This window comes from Opisthocomus hoazin, chromosome 7, assembly GCF_030867145.1.
Source record: "Opisthocomus hoazin isolate bOpiHoa1 chromosome 7, bOpiHoa1.hap1, whole genome shotgun sequence".
In the NCBI taxonomy this organism is placed as follows: domain Eukaryota; kingdom Metazoa; phylum Chordata; class Aves; order Opisthocomiformes; family Opisthocomidae; genus Opisthocomus; species Opisthocomus hoazin.
In genome coordinates, this window is record NC_134420.1 from 37,952,834 (window position 1) to 37,972,648 (window position 19,815).

The window sequence follows — 19,815 nt, forward strand, 5'->3', positions numbered from 1 at the left end:
GAGGGCGGCGGCGGCCCGGGCATCAGGGCGGAGGCAGACCTGCCCTGACCACCGCCGGGAGCGGCTCACCGAGCAGCCCCGCCGCAGCGGCGGGCCGGGGCGGGGCGTGAGCGGCAGCAGCCGCCGCCGCGGCGGGCGCGCCTTCGTCCCCCGGTTGGTGGCGGCGGGCGAGGCCGCCAGAGGGCGCTGCGTGCCGCCGCGCGGCGCGGCCGGTGGGGCGTGGCGCGGCGCGGCCCAGCATGCAGCGCGGCGCCGTTTGAATGGCGCAGGCTCCGGGCGCTGGCCCCCGGCGGTAGGGCTCGGTGGCTCGTCCTCCCCGTGCGGCGTGGCCCGGCCCGGTACCATGAGCAGCGGGTGAGCCGGGGGGAGGGGTCCATGGGGCGCGGCCGAGAAGCTGGTGTTCCGGGCCGGCCGCGGGCGGGGTCCGTGGTGGCCGGGAGGCCCCTCTGGGCCCGGGGCCCGTCTCCGGTCTCTGATAAAACGAGGGCGAGAAGGGATCTTCGGCGAGGCCTCCTGCCGGCTGTGGGGGAGCGGGGCGGGCGGCGCCGTGCGGGCCGCGCTCTGCCTCTCCGGGGCCAGGTGCGGCCCCCCCGCGCGGCACGGCTGTCCTCACGCCCGCAGCCTCCAGCGAGCGAGATCCGGCCGCTGTGCCGTGTGCTGCGCTGGGGGCACCGGTCGCGGCGCAAAGCCAGCGCGTGCGGCGGTGGGTAGGCGCGAGGAGGGCAGGGGAGGCCTCAGTGCTGCCGAGGGGGAGGGCGGCGAGCTGGGTGTGCGGCCTGCCGGCGGGGTGTGCTGGGCCGGCGGGCTGTGCGGCCTGCCGGCGGGCTGGGCTCCCTGGGTGTGGCAGATTCCAGCGTTGGGGGGGGGAAGGGGAGTTGGGTAGGGAGGGCGATCTGCAGGTGCTTGAAGATCGGATCCTGTGTTAATTACTTTCTTAAAAGGGCTTCCTGTTTTTTTTCCACCGTTGTGCTGGAGTAGTTTGGCATGTTGTTGAATGTGGATCTAGAATGAAGGAACTCTGAATAGTGAGATCTGTTAAGGAGAGAGATTGGGATGTAGTTTTAGTTTTAGGAACTTTATTGCTGTTTTTGTAACACGCTGTTCTTTGAAGCAAGGCTTAAGTCAGTTTGCTTAAAAACAGCTTTCTTCTATTTTGGAACATGAATTTTGCTTTTCTGACTCCCCTGCTTTTTTTAATCCCTCTATTCTCTGGCTGTAATCAGGGAGGGGAAAAAAGGGTGGTTACCCATGCCGAGTAGGATTAAAGTATAACAAGGTAGGTTGGTGCCTCTTTGGCCTTGCTGATTGCAATGAACAAATTGTTCTAGTTAAAAGCTATCGCTTTAATTTCTTATTATCGGTGCATATAGCTTTGATTAAAAGGTCTGTAATACTATTTTATTGAACTCAAGTTACCATTGGTTTGAATTCCTAGACTATAACTCAGAACTTCATTATATCTTGGAAATAATAGTAACGTATTTTGTATGTAGAGATTTAAAAAAACAGCGTCTGATCCCAAACTATCCAAAATGTAGTCACAGACTATGTTCAGCCAAGTGGGGATGAGGTGGGTACACATGCCTGACTAAGTTTGGAGCTTGAGAGGTATTTCAATGGGTCTTTCTCTGGGTTTGAGTTTAAAATTCTTCTTGCAGATTTTTGAAGCTCTTTGGGCTGAGCAATGAATAGAAAAAAAATTTACTGTATTTAATTTTGAGTAGTTTCTTAAAGCTTGTTTAAAGTATTAATGTGAGAGCTCTAGTGTATTGGAACTTTATTTCCTATATAACAACACCCACATAATTTTAATAATAAAACTTTCCCAGGCTTATTATTCCTGGATTGTTCAGAAGTGAAAATCAACAGATAAAAGCATCTTTTCATTAGTGAAGGATGACTTTAGAAAGGACTAAAATGCTGACAAGTAATATTATTTTATCACAGCTTAACATATCTGTAAATGGTACCTCAAGATCCAGAAAACTGAGTACTTGTTTATTTGACTTTTTTCTAGACGATATCTTTTTCCAGGATGTGAATAAGGTTTAGCTATTAGACTCTTAGGGTAGCTCCTCAAGGAGAGCCAATTCACACCTGGATTCATCCTCAGTAAACTTAACCAAACTCTGACGTGTGGTAATTTTTGGAGGTTTGTTTGTGACTGCTTGTGCCGATGGGCCACATGCAAATTCCATATGTAAGAGCAGTGTGAAAATGAACTTAAATTGTAGGAATAAGCTAACTTCAACTAGTTACTGAAATAGTATTTGTTTTTACTGCAAATCTAATGTAATTCCTGTAATTTTAGTCCACATGTGAAACTTTAAACTGGAACAAATGGCCTGACAGGTATAGCATGTTTAAAAAAACCAACATCGTGCTGGCATGTATAGACATACTTTTTATAGTGCTGCAGAAAAATTTTGCATTAACATACTCCATAAAATCCTGAACTCCACTTTTTTTTTTTAACAGAATTCGGTATTTAACACCTGGTGAGCTGTCAGGGCATAAATTACTGAAAAAGGAGTTTTTTTAAAAAAAAAAAAACAAACTGTTTCATATTCAAAGGGTATGGAAGCCATCTAAAATTGAGAGACCGATGGATTTTGTAACATTTGTCAGAGTTAAAATGAAAGGAGATTATGTCAAGCTTACATAATTGCTTCTACATCATAAGATAGTGCTAATTTATTTTTGTAGACAAGTTACCCTTTTGGAAGTAAACTTGGAATAACCGTTCTTGGAAGTTTCTCATGAGCATTTTAAATCTGTTAATAATTAGTGAAATTAGTTCACCATTACTGGTTCCGTGATGTATACTTATTTTGAATGCTTTCGAAACATGAACTCCCCTCCTTGGAGAGTAACAATTAACTGTTTCATCTGAGTCTACTGTTGTCATCCTTGAACTTGCACTTGATTTAGTATGGAGTAGGGGAGAATCACAAGGGCATCTGTGATGGCTAATGTACGTGCAATGCTACAGGAAAAAGTAGCTGCTAAGAACTTGGGCAGAGAGTAGGACAGGAGGAATGTTTTAAAGGGTATTTACTGGTGACTTAAGAAAGCTAGGTGTTTTCCATTTGCTTTCCTGTCATGCAAAGTGCTCAAGTCTGTATTCTGTAAGAAAATAATGTTATGTTAATACATGTGTAGATTACATAATGTGTGAAGAAAAGTTTGTCCCTCTCTGGGGGCCGTGCCCAGAACATGGAATGATGGGAGGGAGTGGCAGAGTTTGTTAATACTTGCCTTTGATAGATACACGCTTGAAAGGCTTTTAGTGCTGACTTTCTTTGCCTGACTCTAGTATGACTTGAAGAGTTGTATTGCATCTGGAAGAGACCAGAGTTAGAAAACAGTAGTAGAGCCATCAACAAGACTTTGCAGAGGTACCTGTGTGTTGACTGTGGGGACAAGTGAGCTGACTTACCTGGATATATGGCTGCTGTTACTCTAGTCCTTGTGTTTCCTGAAAATTGAGGAGAGTAAAAGGGCGAGGAAGGAGGGTTGGCATCTGCTACAAGAAGTCACCTATGGGACAAGGGTAACTGGTGGAACGTGAGCCTATCTTCTTAATGAAATTGTGCATCTTTGTTCAGATTTGCAGTCTACTTTGTTATGGTTGTAAAATGGTTTAGGTTTGTATGACGAAGGGCTAAAGGAGGGCTGAAGGGACTTGCATTCTGTCCTTAGTTTGTTTTTAAAATTTTGTAAAGCAAAGGAGTTGCATTGGCCTTAATAAAATGTTGTAACAGATTGTTCTGAAGAAGTACACCTAACTGTACTCATCACAAGGGAATAGTATATTTAAGAAGTTAAAGAATCAGTTGTTTGATCTCGTATAAGCTAAATCCTCTGTATGTATCCCAAAATAAGTGGGTGGTAGTGTCTAATTAGCTATCGCTAGATGATATCTGATAGCAGATAGGAAATCAAAGTTGCAAAGAGCACTGTGAAGTGCCTTTCATCATCTAGCGTTTGTTTTTTTAATTGCTGGCCAGCTAGCATTTTGTCGTGTGTTACTAAGCCTTTGGAAGCAGATTTCCTGAGATGTAGACGAAGTTTTTTGTAGCAATGTTAGGTTTGGATGGACTGTTCGGTGGATAAGGAATTGGTTAGATGGTCGCAGCCAAAGGGTAGTGGTCAACGGCTCAATGTCCGGATGGAGACCAGTGACGAGTGGAGTCCCTCAGGGGTCCGTACTGGGACCGGTGCTGTTCAATATATTTATCAATGGCATGGACAGTGACATCGAGTGCACCCTCAGCAAGTTTGCAGATGACACCAAGCTGAGTGGTACGGTTGAGACACCAGAAGGACGGGATGCCATCCAGAGGGACCTGGACAAGCTGGAGAGGAGGGCCTGTGTGAACCTCATGAGGTTCAACATGGCCAAGTGCAAGGTCCTACACCTGGGTCGGGGTAATCCCCGGTACCAATACAGGCTGGGGGATGAAAGGATCGAGAGCAGCCCTGCTGAGAGGGACTTGGGGGTACTGATAGACGAAAGGCTGGACATGAGCCGGCAAGGTGCGCTGGCAGCCCAGAGGGCCAACCGTGTCCTGGGCTGTATCAAGAGGAGCGTGGCCAGCAGGTCGAGAGAGGTGATTCTGCCCCTCTACTCTGCTCTGGTGAGACCTCACCTGGAGTACTGCGTTCAGCTCTGGAGCCCTCAGCACAAGAAGGACATGGAACTGTTGGAGCGGGTCCAAAGCAGGGCTACAAAAATGATCCGAGGGCTGGAGCACCTCTCCTATGAGGACAGGCTGAGAGAGTTGGGCTTGTTCAGCCTGGAGAAGAGAAGGCTGCGGGGAGACCTGATTGCAGCCTTTCAGTACTTAAAGGGAGCCTATAGGAAAGATGGGGACAATCTTTTTAGTAGAGACAGCAGTGACAGGACGAGGGGTAATGGTTTTAAACTAAAACAGGGTAGGTTTAGGCTAGATATAAGGAAGAAATTCTTCACAGTGAGGGTTGTGAAACACTGGAACGGGTTGCCCAGAGAGGTAGTGAAGGCCCCATCCCTGGAAACATTCAAGACCAGGTTGGACAGGGCTCTGCGCAACCTGATCTAGTTAGTGGTGTCCCTGCTCGCTGCGGGGGGGTTGGACTAGATGACCTCTAGGGGTCCCTTCCAACCCAAAACTTTCTATGATTGTATACCAGCTTTTTCTGCTTGTGTTCTGTTCGGTGTCTGTGCTGCCTTGGTTGTGTTTCTGTATTTAATCACTTCCAATGTATTTCTCTTTTTATGAATTTGCAGTCTACCGTGGAACCCATGTCAGCATTTGGGTCAACAACATCCTGTGTCAAGTTCAGCTTGATTATAATTTGCACAAAGAGCCACCCACTTTTGTTAGTTTTGAGCCTGCCTTCAGCTAGTGTCTTTTGCCCCTTCATTCTTATATTGCGCAAGACAGTGAAAAATCTCTATACAGCTTCTCCAAGCCATTCATTTTGTAGGCCTTTGTCTTTATTTTCCCTCTTTGCTATAAGTAGCTTCTTTTCCAGACTGATGAGGCCTTATCTATTCAGTTGTTTATTGTATGGAAGGTCTTCCGTGCTTTCTTTAACTTGCTTTTGTCTGAGCTCTTTTTTATTTTACTCAAAAGCCTTTTGAGGTTTTCTTTTGTTTGTTTCTTTTGCGTGTGTGCTTTTTTTAAGGGAAGAGGACTAACCCAGCACTCTGTGTTAGAAATACAGGCACAAATTAGTTCTGTACACTGTCACAACAGTGTTCCATTTATTTTTCTATTTATTGATCCATATGGAGCACTGAGCAATCCAAATGACTGTAATATATCTAGATATTCTTACAGGTGGCAATTATTAGCTCTGAGCCTGGGATTCTGTATGGGAACCTGGAATTTCCTCGTGCCTGCAGACACACAGGCTTTGCTTTGCGTAAATGTGTACTCTTTGCTTCTGCTTATTGTATATCACAGTCCTTCTCTAATTCTTCAGTTATAGCAGACATTGAAGATGAGGGCTAACTTTGTATTGTCAACAGTCTTTGTCATTTAACTACTCGTTAACCTCCTTTGTGAGGTAATTTACGAATATATCAAACAGTATAAACCAATGCAGATTTTCTGTGGGATTCCTGTGGTGGCCTTCTTCAATGTGGGAACTGAACACAGTTTGTCACTGTTTCTTGGCTATTTCATCATGCAAAAACTTTCCCTGTTTTTGCTTGGTTGCTTAGTTTCCTCAAGAGATGTAAGTGAGGCACTTGTGGAAGCTTTTTGGAATCTCAGGTAGATGCTATCATTAAGCTGTCCTTTATCCATGTTATACTACTTCGTACTCTCAAATAATTCCATTAATTTTGCAGGGCAAGACTTCCTTTCACAACAGTCAGCTTGAATCTTTCCCAATATATTATTCGTTTATGTCCACTAATTCTGTTCTTGATTACATTGTTTACTAATTTGCACAACAGAGATGCCAGTCTGGGTCTTCCTTGAGGCCAGCTTTAAATAATGACCGTATTTTCCACATGTGACTGCCTCTGGTGCTTTGTCAGCTCTAAGGGAGAGGTTCTGTACCTTGGTTGACAACACAGCTGTTTCATTACAGCTTATATGTTCACTGCTGCTTCTGCATCAGAGACCTGCACAAAACAGGTTCAGCCATGGAGACCTCTGACAAACTGTAGGAGAGTGAACACGGATGTAAGGATATTACTTCATCAGATGTTCCTTTATATCTGATCATCTGTTGGCCTTCTGGGTTTCTGTTGCCAGTCGTTAAAGAAAGGATTGATAGTTTTGTTGTATTTTTCCTATTTCAACTGGGAGGCTACAGGGCATTATCTTCTGGTATCAGATTTGTCAAAGTGTGTAATTCCTCTTCATTTTTCTCTTTGACATGTTCAGCTTTTTGTAGGGAACTTCTTTCCCTCTGGAATAATCTCTCTCCAGTTCATATATCTCCAGCTCAGGTATTTTGAGATGTTACCTTAGGCTCTTTAGAGCCCAGTATTAAACACTGATATGCTAATTGAGTTTCCTTGGTAAGACATTCCTTCTAGCCTTCTCATATTTTACACTTCTATTAAATAAAAAGCATTCTGAATAGTTTAACAGTGCTGTCAAATATTGGAGATCAGATTCTCGCTTACTGCTTAACATGAAAGAGGACGGTAGTTTGAAATCATTTATTAAATAAGCAAGATCACTCTTTTGCTTGAAGAGTTGTAAGCTATCAGTGTGTCTTGGGAGTAGTTGCAAAAAATGATTCTTCAGGAACAGATACGAATTTTTTAGCATCAAACGGCATGATTCTATGAGGTTTAGCTCTGGTAGTTGCAGGCTGGCCTCCCTATGGAGTTTGCTTTCCCCTCAGCAACATTCTCAAACAGGGAGTGCAAAAAAAAAAAAAATTAGGGTTTTTCCAAGTCCTCCTAGCTTTCTGCCTTCATCCTTAGTCTGAATATAAGGTTGGATTTGTTTGGACTTTAGGGCTGTTGGGTTGGGCTTTTCTTAAAAAGTTCATTTTTTTGCCTTTGTGTTGTGCTCCGAATTCAAATTTTAATATACAGCTCATTTTGAGTCCAAACAGTGGTTTCAACCACTCTGACAAGCAGAGAGGTTGTTTGTTCTTCTTGTGGTTTCTTCTAAATGTCAGGGAAAAAATCTTTTTTTTTTTTTTTTTTTTTAATCAGCTATTTATTTATAAGCCTGGTGGCTGGAAGCCTTAGAAGCGTGGCGAGCTCACAGGGTGACAACTATTCTGTCACCATCCCGTAGTATGCAGGAAAAGTCAAGTTAATGAATCAGTCTTAAGCCAGCCTTGTATGTGGAAAAGTATGGACCACCAGCTGTTAAAGGTCTTGCCCCAAATAGTGCTGCCATTTGCAGTGTTTGCTGGAGTCACAGAATCACAGAATATTCGGGATTGGAAGGGACGTCTGTGGGTCACCTAGTCCAACCCCCCTGCCAAAGCAGGGTCACCTACAGCAGGCTGCACAGGACCTTGTCCAGGTGGGTCTTGAATATCTCCAGAGAAGGAGACTCCACAAGCTCCCTGGGCAGACTGTTCCAGTGCTCTGTCACCCTCAGAGGGAAGAAGTTCTTCCTCATGTTCAGACGGAACTTCCTATGCTTCAGTTTGTGCCTGTTGCCCCTTGTCCTGTTGCTGGGCAGCACTGAAAAAAGAGTCTGGCCCCATCCTCCTGACACCCACCCTTGAGATATTTGTAAGTATATATTAGGTCCCCTCGCAGCCTTCTCCAGGCTGAACAAGCTCAGCTCCCTCAGCCTCTCCTCATAGCAGAGATGCTCCAGTCCCCTCACCATCCTCGTAGCCCTCCGCTGGACTCTCTCCAGTAGCTCCTCATCTTTCTTGAAGTGGGGAGCCCAGAACTGGACAGAGTACTCCAGATGGGACCTCACTAGGGCAGAGTAGAGGGGAAGGAGAACCTCCCTCGACCTACTGGCCACACTCCTCTTGATGCACCCCAGGATCCCATTGGCCTTCTTGGCAACCAGGGCACACTGCTGGCTCATGGTCAACCTGTTGTCCACCAGGACTCCCAGGTCCCTCTCCGCAGAGCTGCTCTCCAGCAGGTCTGCCCCAAGCCTGTACTGGTGCATGGGGTTGTTCCTCCCCAGGTGCAGGACCCTGCATTTGCCCTTGCTGAATCTCATCAGGTTCCTCTCTGCCCAACTGTCCAGCCTGTCCAGGTCTCGCTGAATGGCAGCACAGCCTTCTGGTGTATGCACCACTCCTCCCAGTTTTGTGTCATCAGCAAACTTGTTGAAGGTACACTCTAACTCCATCAATGATCCAGATCATTGATGAAGAAGTTGAAAAAGACTGGACCGAGTACTGACGCTTGGGGGACACCACTAGTTACCAGCCTCCAACTAGACTCAGCGCCGCCGATGACAACCCTCTGAGTTCTGCCATTCAGCCAGTTCTCAGTCCACCTCACCAACCACTCATCCAGCCCACACTTGGGGTTCTATGTTCCCATCTTGCAGGGTAAGGGTTTCTATCAGTAACCCTTCCTTTTTTTTGAGAGAGAGTTCTCAAATGAGATTCTTCAGTACTGATACTGTTCTTCAAATGCTCCAGTTCTCTTTAGAATTTTTTTTTTGCTTCCACTGTATCCTACAATATGGCATTTAATATGCATTATGTGGAAAATACACCTTGTACTTTGTTTTGAGCCTGCCACCTGTTTGTTTTGTTTGATGGCCTTTAGCTATTGCATTGACAGATTTTCTATGGCTAATAAGCTGTTTCCCATTTGGCTTTTTTCAGTGCTCACTCTCTTAGTGTTTTAAATACTGAAGTTCTCAATGTGGGATAAATCTGCTGCATAGAGAAAGAGCGATAGGACTGTTGGCACTAAAGGTGGAAGGAAGATATTGGAGCGCTCATGTTGGGACCAGAGTTTTGCCGTTTAGGAGAAAAACAAAATTAGAGCAAATGGCTGGCTTTAAATGTAAGGTAGGATGTCTTGCTAAAACGTTGTAGGAATAGTGCTCCACGGTGATGTAATCTGTGAATCCAATCTTAAGCAATGGAGTTTCTGAATCACAGAAAATGCAAAACCATATGTACAACTGTCTCAATCTTGGTTTTGATTATTGTAGAAGTATTTGCATACTTCAAGGCAAGGTACTTTTAGACATTTTCTTACTGGTTGACTGTGGACTAAAGATTCTTTTAATATGAAAAATAGCCAAAGTTATATGCTGAGAAAAATGGGTGGGGGGTGCATTAGTCAATAAATTAAGGGGGGATCTTTCACTTCCATTTTTTCCCCTTTGCTATTTTGATGAAGTTTCCCTTCTTCCTAAAAAACAGGAATCACTTTTAGCTACTTTTCCTTACTTGGAAACAGTTGTGGATTCAATTATTTTTCTCAAGGTGGCAGATAAAATTCATAATGTGAGATGTGGATGAAAGCCTCATAAATTGCCTTATTCTTATCTGTATGGTGCCCCTCAGTGCAGGTGTACTAAGCTGGTCTGAAAACAAGATCTGTGCCTGCCTCTGTTTCTTGGGGGTGGGGGCTTGCTTTTTGTCGTGTCCCCCCCCCCCCTTTTTTTTTTTTTTTTTAAGAAAACTAAATGGTAATTTTGAAGTCCTTATCAACAGGTTACTAATGATAAGGCTTGCAGCTAACATTTTGTAAAGAATGATGTCTTGGATTATTTACGTGATGGAACATCTTACGAATAGTTGAACTGTTTTAACTGTTTTTTTTGCCAGTTGCATGTGAAGAAAACTGACAGAATGTTTCAGAAAATATAACTAAATATCTTTCACTTTAAAATAGAGATTTGAGAGATTATGGCATCTGAAGCCCACAATGCTAGAAAACAGAAAGTACTGCATATTGAAGGTTGTCCTATTGATCTCCCCAGAAAAAGAATCTCTTCTTCCACTAAAAAGATCATGAAGGAGGTAAGTTGTTTGGTTGTTTGTGTGTTGTTTTTTTTTTTACCATGTTCTCCCATGAAACTGAAGTAAACATTCAAACAAATTCATAGTTCTGAGCAGTCTATAACTAGAAGCACAGGGCTGTTGAGCACTTCTTTACTATGAGGGTGGTGAGGCACTGGAACAGGTTGCCCAGAGAAGTCGTGGATGCCCCCTCCCTGGAATTGTTGAAGGCCACGTTGGATGGGGCTTTGAGCAACCTGGTCTAGTGGAAGGTGTCCCTGCCCATGGCAGAGGGGTGGAACTAGATGATCTATAAGGTTCTTTCCAACCCAAACCATTCTATGATTTCTTGTTTAGATGTGCAGTAGAACTTTGTCTGAACAGCGATTATATTATGAAAACTATGCATTGTAATAGACACGCGCAGTGACTACACAGATACGTGCATCGTATCGTCCATGTGAGCAGTGGGTACCGATACGGTTTTACTCACTACTACTTTTCAACAGTCTAGCCAAGAACTGTTTCAGTAGAGTAATTCTATCATCATAAAGCACTCTCTTGCCAAGAGAGCTACATGGCACAAGTGAGAGGTGGGATATGTGAAATACCTGCATTGAAATGGACCTGTCATCTTGTTACCATACAGCTTGATCTAGCACATTGTCTAGTAATGTGTACTTTCACTGGATTCTTGTTAGTCAGAAACATTTCCTCATAACCTCTTGCCTGTAGTACTGGCTGGAGAGTAGGTGAGGCGGTGGAGTACAGAGGTAGTGCTAGGGAGGTAAACTTACTGTAAAATCATGTCAAACAGTGGTGAAGATGCAAATATCCTCTATGTCTGTTTATTGAAGTTATGTATTAAAACACATAATTTTTTGACTCAAGGTTACGAAAAAAATCACAGCGTTATTTTGCTGATGTGCACAATATAAATGTTAAGTAGTGTAAATTTTTGAGTTGAAATGCCTGCAGTATATGAGCATTGTACTTGTTTATATGAAAATACATATTTCTAACTTGACTATCTTAGTGCTTTTTTATTTTTAATTTATTTACTGATGAAGAAAAAGTAGACCAGAATGTCACAATTTAACTCATCTTCATTACAAGAGGCTTTAAAACATTCAAGATTACTGTATAAATAAACTTTAGAAATTCATCTTCAAATTGTGTTGCCCAGTTTCAAAGGTTTTACTAATCTGTGTGGCACAACCTTAAATGAATTTTGTGATTCCTCTGGGATATCACTGTTCTATACAGTGTAATTGTTGTCAGGGTGCTAATCTGTTCGATGTGAATGGATTTGGGATAATCAAGCTGGTGTTGTCGACAACAGTCTTGATTTTTTTTTTTTTGTCTTTGATATTGTTGTACTTTGAGGAGGTGTTCTGCCGTCATCCTTCCCAATGCTAGCATCTGCTGTATTATGGGCCTTTAAATACGTGTGAGACAAGTAATGCAATTTTGCCATCAGATTCCAGTAGACTTTTGATGTTAGTCATAGTTTTTAGTTTCCTTAGTAACTAAGGAATCTCTCTGATGTCACAGTCCCATCTCTTGCCAAAGATACCTCAAGCCCATAGCTGACTATGGTGCTCCAAGGACAGCTATGGCAGAGCTACTCCATTGATAGCTTGCTGTGAAATACCTTAAGATTGTAGGAAGGTTAACGTAGCTGTGCCTTAGTTGCAGAATGGGAAGAGTGGGTGGAACGGAGGGAGTCTGGTAAACTTACGCCGGGTTAAAACAGGACTTCTTTTTGACAACCCATGGGAGTGTTTGAGCCTGCTTAGTAATAGTGCTTTCTTACTGTCTATTCCCTTTCTCCTAGGGTAAGAAATCTCCAAAACAGCTGGCTTCATACACAAACAGGTAGGAGGGCTGTGCTGTATGGAGTCTGTGTTTCAAATGAGAGGGAAGCAGGGAGGAAGAAGCAGTTTAAATCTATTGCAGCACCCAAGCAGACACAAATGGAAGACAGGTCTTAATTTTACTGACAATACTTGGTTCTGGTGTTCACCTCCATAATAAGGAGTGTCTGCATGAATAAAAGCAGGAGAAAAATATTGGTGGTAGCTCTTACTTCTGATAACACAAATGTCGTAAAGGTATATCTTGGGGTTAAAATGTTTTAAGTAACCTCAAGTTGACTGCTGAATTCATAGTAATATATTTTAACTTAACACAAAGTATTGCTTAGGTTTATAGCAACCTTCACTAAAATACTGCTTTATTACTGCAGAATAACAGTTGGAAAAACGGTGACCAGTCCCCTCTCTCTTTTCAGAGTAGTATATTGTAAAAGAAAAGTTCACTGTTATACTCCAAAGCCTTGTTACAGAAAGAAACAGTTCCCTAAATCTAGGGGCTGTGACATGGCAAATAAAGAAAATGAACTGGCTTGTGCAGGGAATCTGCCAGCAAAACTGCACGAGAGTCGTATGCACTTGCTGAATTCTAGTGACTCTGGCTCATCTCAGACAGAAGGCCCCTCATCCAAATATAGTGGATTTTTTTCAGAGGTAAGTAGAGTTTAAAGAAACTTTAGTTTAAAATAAAAAGTATTCCTCGTAGTTTGTTTGTGTGGTTAGCTCTGAAAGTTTTCAGAGATTAATTTTCTTAACATTTGGGTTGGCTCAGGTCTTGTGATTTATGGTCTTTATCTGTCAATTTACAGTGATAGTTGCCAACAGTAGTAGTCCTGCCAGTTTTCCCCGTGTTTGTGTTAGCACAGGAGCTCAGATCTGCCAGGGTAATCTGGGTTAAACTTGTACCAGCACCAAAGGAGAATATTGTTTTGACCTGGTTAGGTTTTGTGATCTGGCATGATGCATGGCCTGATGTATGTTTATGGAAGTGTGGAAGTGATAGTGTATGGATGGAAATAAGCTGGTGAGGTGGGATAGGACCATTTTTAATAGCAGTATCAGTTTAGAGTGTATGAAACTAACTTAAGTGTTTGTATAAGACTGTATTTCTTGGTAAGATTGCTTGATGAAACCCAGTGAAGGCATGCAGAGCTTCTGAAACTGGCTAAAAGGTCAGATATTTAAATGAAACAGGTTTTGTGACAGTGAAGTTGAAGTTTCTGTTTCTGTCGCCATAGATGTTTATAACCTCTTGAGGCTTGCAGATGTTTAAAGTGAGGCATGGCAGGGAAGCTAAGATCGAGGACTATCACCATGCTGTCTTTTCATGGTACTGCAAGTGTGGGCTGCCATGGAGAGAGCGCCCCGGGAGTCCAGTGGGCTGGAGGTACAAGTCTGTGGCACTTCTGCACTCCATTGAATTTGATGGTTTCAAGGAAGGAGGAGGAGAATAGCTGGAGCAGAGAGGTTGTAGAAAGAGGGGTAAAGAGATGAAGACTGGGGAAGGTTCTTCCTCTGCAAAACTAAAGACCAGATCACTGGCCACAGATGACTGTTGAACTGGTTTGAGAGATGTGGGTGGCTCTGCAGTGTTTGTTCTGATTAAAGACTTTAATAAAATACCTAAATATCATTCCGAGAACAGGCTTTTACAGAAATCAACCTTTTCTGTCAAGTTCAGAATAATGCATGTAATTACTTCTGTCTAAATTGTTAAAGTTCTCAAAATTAATAAGCATCTAAGTATAAAGTTCTCAGTGAGAATTATAGGTTGATGCTCATGAATGCTGTATTTAGTTACTAGATACCTTTCTTTAGCTGTCTACAGACCTTATTCTTGTAGCTTTTGGGTAAAGTAGCCTTAATCCATTTGTGTCCCCTTCTAAGGGAAATTTGTGTTAAGGTCTTGGTTAGCTAAGTTTCTAGAACAGACTTATCAACATACAGGTATGAAAGTATATTTTCATATACTAAATCACTGTATTAGAGGAGCTTATTGTGTTGTTGCTGGCTGCTTGACTTCTGATAAACTTTTATATTTTTGAAAATGTACAGGTTTCTCAGGACCATGAAACTATGGCTCAAGTTCTTTTCAGCAGGAATCTGAGGCTGAACGTAGCTTTAACCTTTTGGAGAAGGCGAAGTATAAGTGAACTGGTAGCCTACTTAGTGAGGTAAACTGAGTGCCTCTTCTTCTATATTCTTAAAGTGATATCAATCCCAAATATGCTCTGGTATTTTCAGGGGTACCTTTAACATTGTAACTTTGGTATTCTTTAAATCATTGTGGAAGCGTGTACCTCAGTCTATGCACTACTAGTAACACTTCTGATTTTACTCCTGATATTTCTAGGATACAGGATCTTGGAGTAGTAGTAGACTGCCTTCCTGTGCTTACAAACAGGTACAGACAAAAAGAAGTGGGGGTTAAGAATCTGCTATAACCCTGCAGAAGTTCAAGCACTTCTGATACGTCTTGTTTTTTAAGTTTACAGGAAGAAAAACCATATATTTCAGTTGGCTGCTGTGTAGATCTTTTGCCTTTAGTGAAATCACTGCTTAAAAGCAAATATGAAGAGTAAGTATCAGTTTCGGATGTTTTTAAAACACTATTACTTCCTGGCTATGCAGTGCTCTAGAAATTAATGGTATTTAGTCCTCTGACTCTTGTTCCTTCTGCCCCTTCTCCCAACGCTGCCTTTCTCAGGAAACATCTACCTGAAGGGGAACTTTCCTGTGAACCTTTCTGCTTTAACAAACTAGTGGTGCAATAACTCTTTTCTGCAAGCTTAAGGACTTAGCAGATTTACTTACCCTGAACAGTAAAACAGAGTAGTACCGATGTTTTAGTATGCTTATAACATGAAATCAAGGAAATGTTTTCAGGCAAAATACCTGAAGAATTTCTACTTTTTCAACAAGAACTTCAGTTTACCACTTTGAAATTGAAAACACAGGCAAGTATTTAAACTTGCCAATTTGTCTAGATTTTTTTCTTCTAGAACAGAAAACACATTGCTTTATAAGTTGCTTACCAATTTGTCTTAACACTTTAGCTGACCTGTAGATATTGGAGTGGAGGGGAAAAAAGCATAATGTGTAAAATATGTTGTTACAGATACGTGATAGTTGGTTTAAACTGGCTTCAGGCTGTCATTAAACGATGGTGGTCAGAACTATCTGCACATACAGAAAAGGCAGAGGATGGGTGAGTATAGTATGGTGAAAGATGTGTTTCTGTAGCTTATTCTTTCTCAATCTATTTTAACTTTGATCAGTAGGAGCATGCCTTATCTACGAGAGGAAAAAAAGGTACTCGTAATTTGAAAGTGAAAGCTTAGAAGTACTTAAAAGAAGTTCTTCTGTTCTTAAGACACAGGTGTTTGGAAACTTAATTAAGGATTGTCATGTTTTGGGGGATTTTTTTACTGGAGTTTTAATAACTGTAGAACATAGTTGTCAGAGGTTACAAAAATGCTGTGAAAGTTGTATCAAAATTGTTCCCATATTGTGGCAATATCTATCATATAGACTAAGTCTATATGCAGTATTAATCGTGTTTGAGTGAAAGTCTACTGAAATGTAGTATATATGTTATAAAGCGTTCATTCTTTTTTCAGAAATATTCATATTTTAAAACAACAGTTAAGTGGATTATGGGAACAGGAGAATCATCTTACTCTGGTTCCAGGATATACTGGTAATATAGCTAAGGTAATCCAGTTCTGTTTAGTAATGAACATAGCTGTATCACTTCAGATAATCTTCTCACTTGATGATGTTATTGACAGGTAGAAACACCTGTATTTCTCCATTAATGCTTAAGTATATTGCACAGTTTTTACAGAAGTCAGGAATGTATTCCCTTTGCTAATACTCAGTGGTTTAGAATGCTAACAATGAATTTTTTATCTCTTTTTCTCTTTATTTACAGAGAAAGCATCTCCTTAATAAAATAGATAATAGCAGTAAGCCTTAAAAATAATGTAAAAAGGAGCCCAAATGAGTAGCTAGGCTGTGAAAGGACAGATGTTTTCTCTGAAATCTGCTGTACCCATTGTTGCAAGTGTATGGCAGCATGGAGAATCTTAGCCCAGCAGTGTTACTCACATTTGCACATCAGGTGACTAGGGCAAATGACAGCATACTAAATTCTAAAGCTTATTGCTGACCTAATGCTTAGAAAATGATGAGTTTTTGGAGAGCAGAAGAGTGTCTTCATTTGAAGTGAATCCCTGTTTTCCTTTCTCTGTACGTTGTGGCATCAGTAATATAATGAGGGTGTCCAGTAAATGCATGATTTGCTGCTCTTGATACCCGTCTCTATAAACGTGGCTTTTCGAGGTTGGGTGCCAAGAGTTACACTGAGTAAGAAACCTCTCCATGTGCTGGGACCTGATGAAGGTAGACAGTAAGAAAGGACTTAAAGCAGACACTTGGTTATGTACAGGGTTTGAGTGAACTCGAAAAGAACTTGGAGATTGCATTCTTTACTTGTATCTGAAGGAGCTTTGTGGAATCTATAACTCTGTGGCTATGGAAGTTGTCACTTTGATGTATCAAACAAATAAGTTGTGGGTTTTTTTTTGTCCTGGGACTGCTGTGCACCTCTGACTCCAATTTTGATACCTCTACAAGGATAATTACAAACTTCTTGCAGAGTTTCAGTCAGCAGGGATGCAGAAGAACTGAGTTCTAACTCCCAGCTGGTAGAGCAATAGGAGCTTGTAATATAGACTTCCTAGATCTTCTGGTAGATCAGTATAGCAGTTACAGCCAGTGTCAGTTCGTTTCTTCAGGATTCAGGTTCCCTTTCTGTTTGTTTGCCTAGTTCTTAATGTATATCAGGATACATTGTAATCAAGGCCATCAGAACTAGTCATGAGCAAAAGGAGTAGTACAAGAATGTTGGAGGGTTGGGGTGAAGGAATATCACTCTTAAACACATTTCAAATACGTGACCTCATGATGGGAGCAGAGTCAAAAAAGACTAAATTGATGGCTTTGGAAACTAATCCCACTGTTCTTGCAGGCTTTTTGGTACATAAAGAAATGCCATTGAAGCATTAATTGAAAGTAATCTTGAAGTTTAAGATAACTTGTTCTGAAATTTGGCCTAAACACAGTTATTATTGTATTATAATCCTAATTTGGTTACTTTGCCTCAGACACACAGTTGGTGTTACAGCTATAAGTGACTTGACAAACACTTTCTCTTTTTTTTCCATCTAGGATGTAAATGCTTATTTATTACAGCTACACTGACATGACTGGGAAACTATGTGTGCTTATGTGGTAAAACAATCCCCTAAAGTATCCGTGAAATATGTACTGTTTCTGAAAGCCTTTTGAGAAATACTGGCAGAAGAGAGCTGAACTGTCAAGCTGTTTAATGAAACCACTAACAAAATCCTAACAATCTACTTCACATTGAAGTGGAAAAATGTTTAGTAGGAGCAACTTTTACTTCAGTGAGGTGAAAGTGCACTATGAAAACTGTATGCCTTTGCTGCATTTGGGATTCACTCAGTTACTAGGTATTCATTTAAATGCTACTGTATTTTACTACAGCATCACATAAAAGAAGATGAATTATACCGTCATGAAGACGGGACAGCAGAACCAGTTAAGGAACCAACAAAAGCAATCAGCATTAAGAGCTTTTAAACGTTGTTTTCACAAGAGAACTCCAAAATGCACATCTTCAAATTATAGTAAAAAAACCTTCGGAATATTCAATTACTTCTGTGTTTTAATCAAATTATTACAGACAGATTTTGTTTGCACTATTGAGAAACTCTACAGCAAAGATGCCTTAATTACTAGGATGTCAAAAAGCCAAGGTGTTAAGATGCAGATAGCTATTGTGTTCAGATTGTGATGAAAAACTATGAAAATCAGGGTTTCACATTGTGTAGTTAATGAAACATTGCACATATACAAAAATTCATGTATAAAAAAAATATTATAAGTACCTGAAGTTAAGCTTGGATAAACAGTTATTGCAAATGTCAGCAGAATGGTGAATTCATGTCTAACAAATGTTTTTATATTGTATGTGGATTTCTAACACAGTAATCTTGTTCTGTATCATTTAAACTACATGCAAATAAGTAAATATATTAAATGTATCCACTGTTTTTTCTTTTCAAGTTCATAAAAACAATTTCTAGAATAATCTCTTCCACAGTAGTTTTTATGATAGGTATTTATGTGTATTGTTTGAAATGTTTACAGCCAGATGAGGCCATGTTATTCAAATCGCACCCTTTTTACACTACCTCCTTTAAGAAACTGACAAAGAGCTTTTTCAAAATTAATCGAGTTCTAGCCTGATTGATGATGGCAAATTCATACCAACAATAGCATTGAAAATACAGCTATAAACTCTTCTGCTGTTCCATTGCTATCCTGTACTATTTTAATTTAAAAGCTATAGCTTAATAGCTCTGAGGGAGTTTTGATTTTAGGCCTTTTTTTATTTTGTGATTAGGAAGAATGCTTTTCCAGTTGAAACTTACGAAGTGCCAGCTGTTCACTTCAAACATAAACATACATGCACAGCATGTATCACCAAATAGTCTACTTTCTTAAACAGCTAAGTACTTACAAGGGTTGTTGTCATACCTAGCATTAAGCATATGCACTTTTATTGACATGCGGGAGACAAGTCTTTTCATAGCCCCAAGTGGTTTTTGCTTTACAGATGAAGTAAATGAATTTTAAAGTCTTGCAGTGGTCAACAGCTCTAGGCCTCCTGTTGCTTCGTTTTCTATTTAATTTACATATCATTATTGCTGGCTTCTGATGGCCAGCTAGAAATCTGTCATCAGAACTTTGGTGCTTTTGCTTATTTGAATATTCTTTAAACCACCAAAGGTTTTGCGCTTCCCCAGGCAGTCAGCTACAGGGAAGAATTTCTGGGTCATCCCAAAACTGAGAACTGTGGGACAATCTCGAGATACGCACACAGCCAAGTTCTTTTTGCTAGAATTGCGATGTACTGTTGGAGATATTTCACACACGAGAGACTGAGATAAACTTACTACTCTTTAAGTGTTCTTGCTGTCAATTAAAAATTTAAAGGAACTACACTATGATGACGTTCTTTTATTACTTTACTGTTCTGTTGAGCACTTAGATGTAAAAGCAACATAAAGACTAGCCTCATAGTTTGGGTAGTAATTACTGAAACTCTTAGATTATTCTTCAGGGAGAATACTGTAAAGGTGATGGAAACTCAGATCTTATTTTCTCCTATTTTTTTTAATAGATAAAATGAAGTAACTCATGGCCATTTATTTCTGATTAATACAGGAAGTAATAATTGTAATTGATTAAAGTGAAATACTCTAGTATTCAAAAATGCGGCTTGACTGTAATTGTAAATACGTGGGCTTATAATGAACTCTGCATGTGGCCATGGATCTACCAGATCATAACTCTGGATGGTGCTTTTGTTATAGTGGCAAGGTAAGATTGACTTGAGGATTGTTATTGAGAAAAAGCTAATAAAATAATGCATTATTTT

The 19,815-nt window shown here is 41.1% G+C and overlaps 1 protein-coding gene across 3 annotated transcripts; it reads left to right on the forward strand.

The window, feature by feature from the left end:
- Positions 1 to 232: 232 nt before the first annotated feature.
- Positions 233 to 18,415, forward strand: KATNBL1 (katanin regulatory subunit B1 like 1). 3 transcript variants are annotated; one of them, XM_075426567.1, is made up of 11 exons: positions 233 to 354; positions 9,280 to 9,468; positions 10,304 to 10,431; positions 12,248 to 12,288; positions 12,704 to 12,938; positions 14,340 to 14,458; positions 14,638 to 14,688; positions 14,773 to 14,862; positions 15,403 to 15,492; positions 15,905 to 15,998; positions 17,856 to 18,415. In XM_075426567.1, the coding sequence occupies exons 3-11, from the start codon at positions 10,318 to 10,320 to the stop codon at positions 17,949 to 17,951; spliced, it is 930 nt and encodes a 309-aa protein (XP_075282682.1). In that variant the 5' UTR covers positions 233 to 354; positions 9,280 to 9,468; positions 10,304 to 10,317; the 3' UTR covers positions 17,952 to 18,415. The 3 variants fall into 3 exon arrangements, with proteins under 3 accessions (XP_075282682.1, XP_075282681.1, XP_075282683.1); XM_075426566.1 differs by lacking the exon at positions 9,280 to 9,468; XM_075426568.1 differs by lacking the exon at positions 9,280 to 9,468 and having other exon boundaries at positions 17,517 to 17,948.
- The last annotated feature ends 1,400 nt before the right edge of the window (positions 18,416 to 19,815 follow it).

Excerpts from the sequence above, each read along its gene's own strand:
- KATNBL1 (XM_075426567.1), top strand. The coding sequence starts at position 10,318 with ATGGCATCTGAAGCCCACAATGCTAGAAAACAGAAAGTACTGCATATT. Across the intron at positions 14,459-14,637 it reads CTGGTAGCCTACTTAGTGAG|GATACAGGATCTTGGAGTAG; the intron begins GTAAACTGAGTG and ends TGATATTTCTAG. Across the intron at positions 14,689-14,772 it reads CTTCCTGTGCTTACAAACAG|TTTACAGGAAGAAAAACCAT; the intron begins GTACAGACAAAA and ends TTGTTTTTTAAG.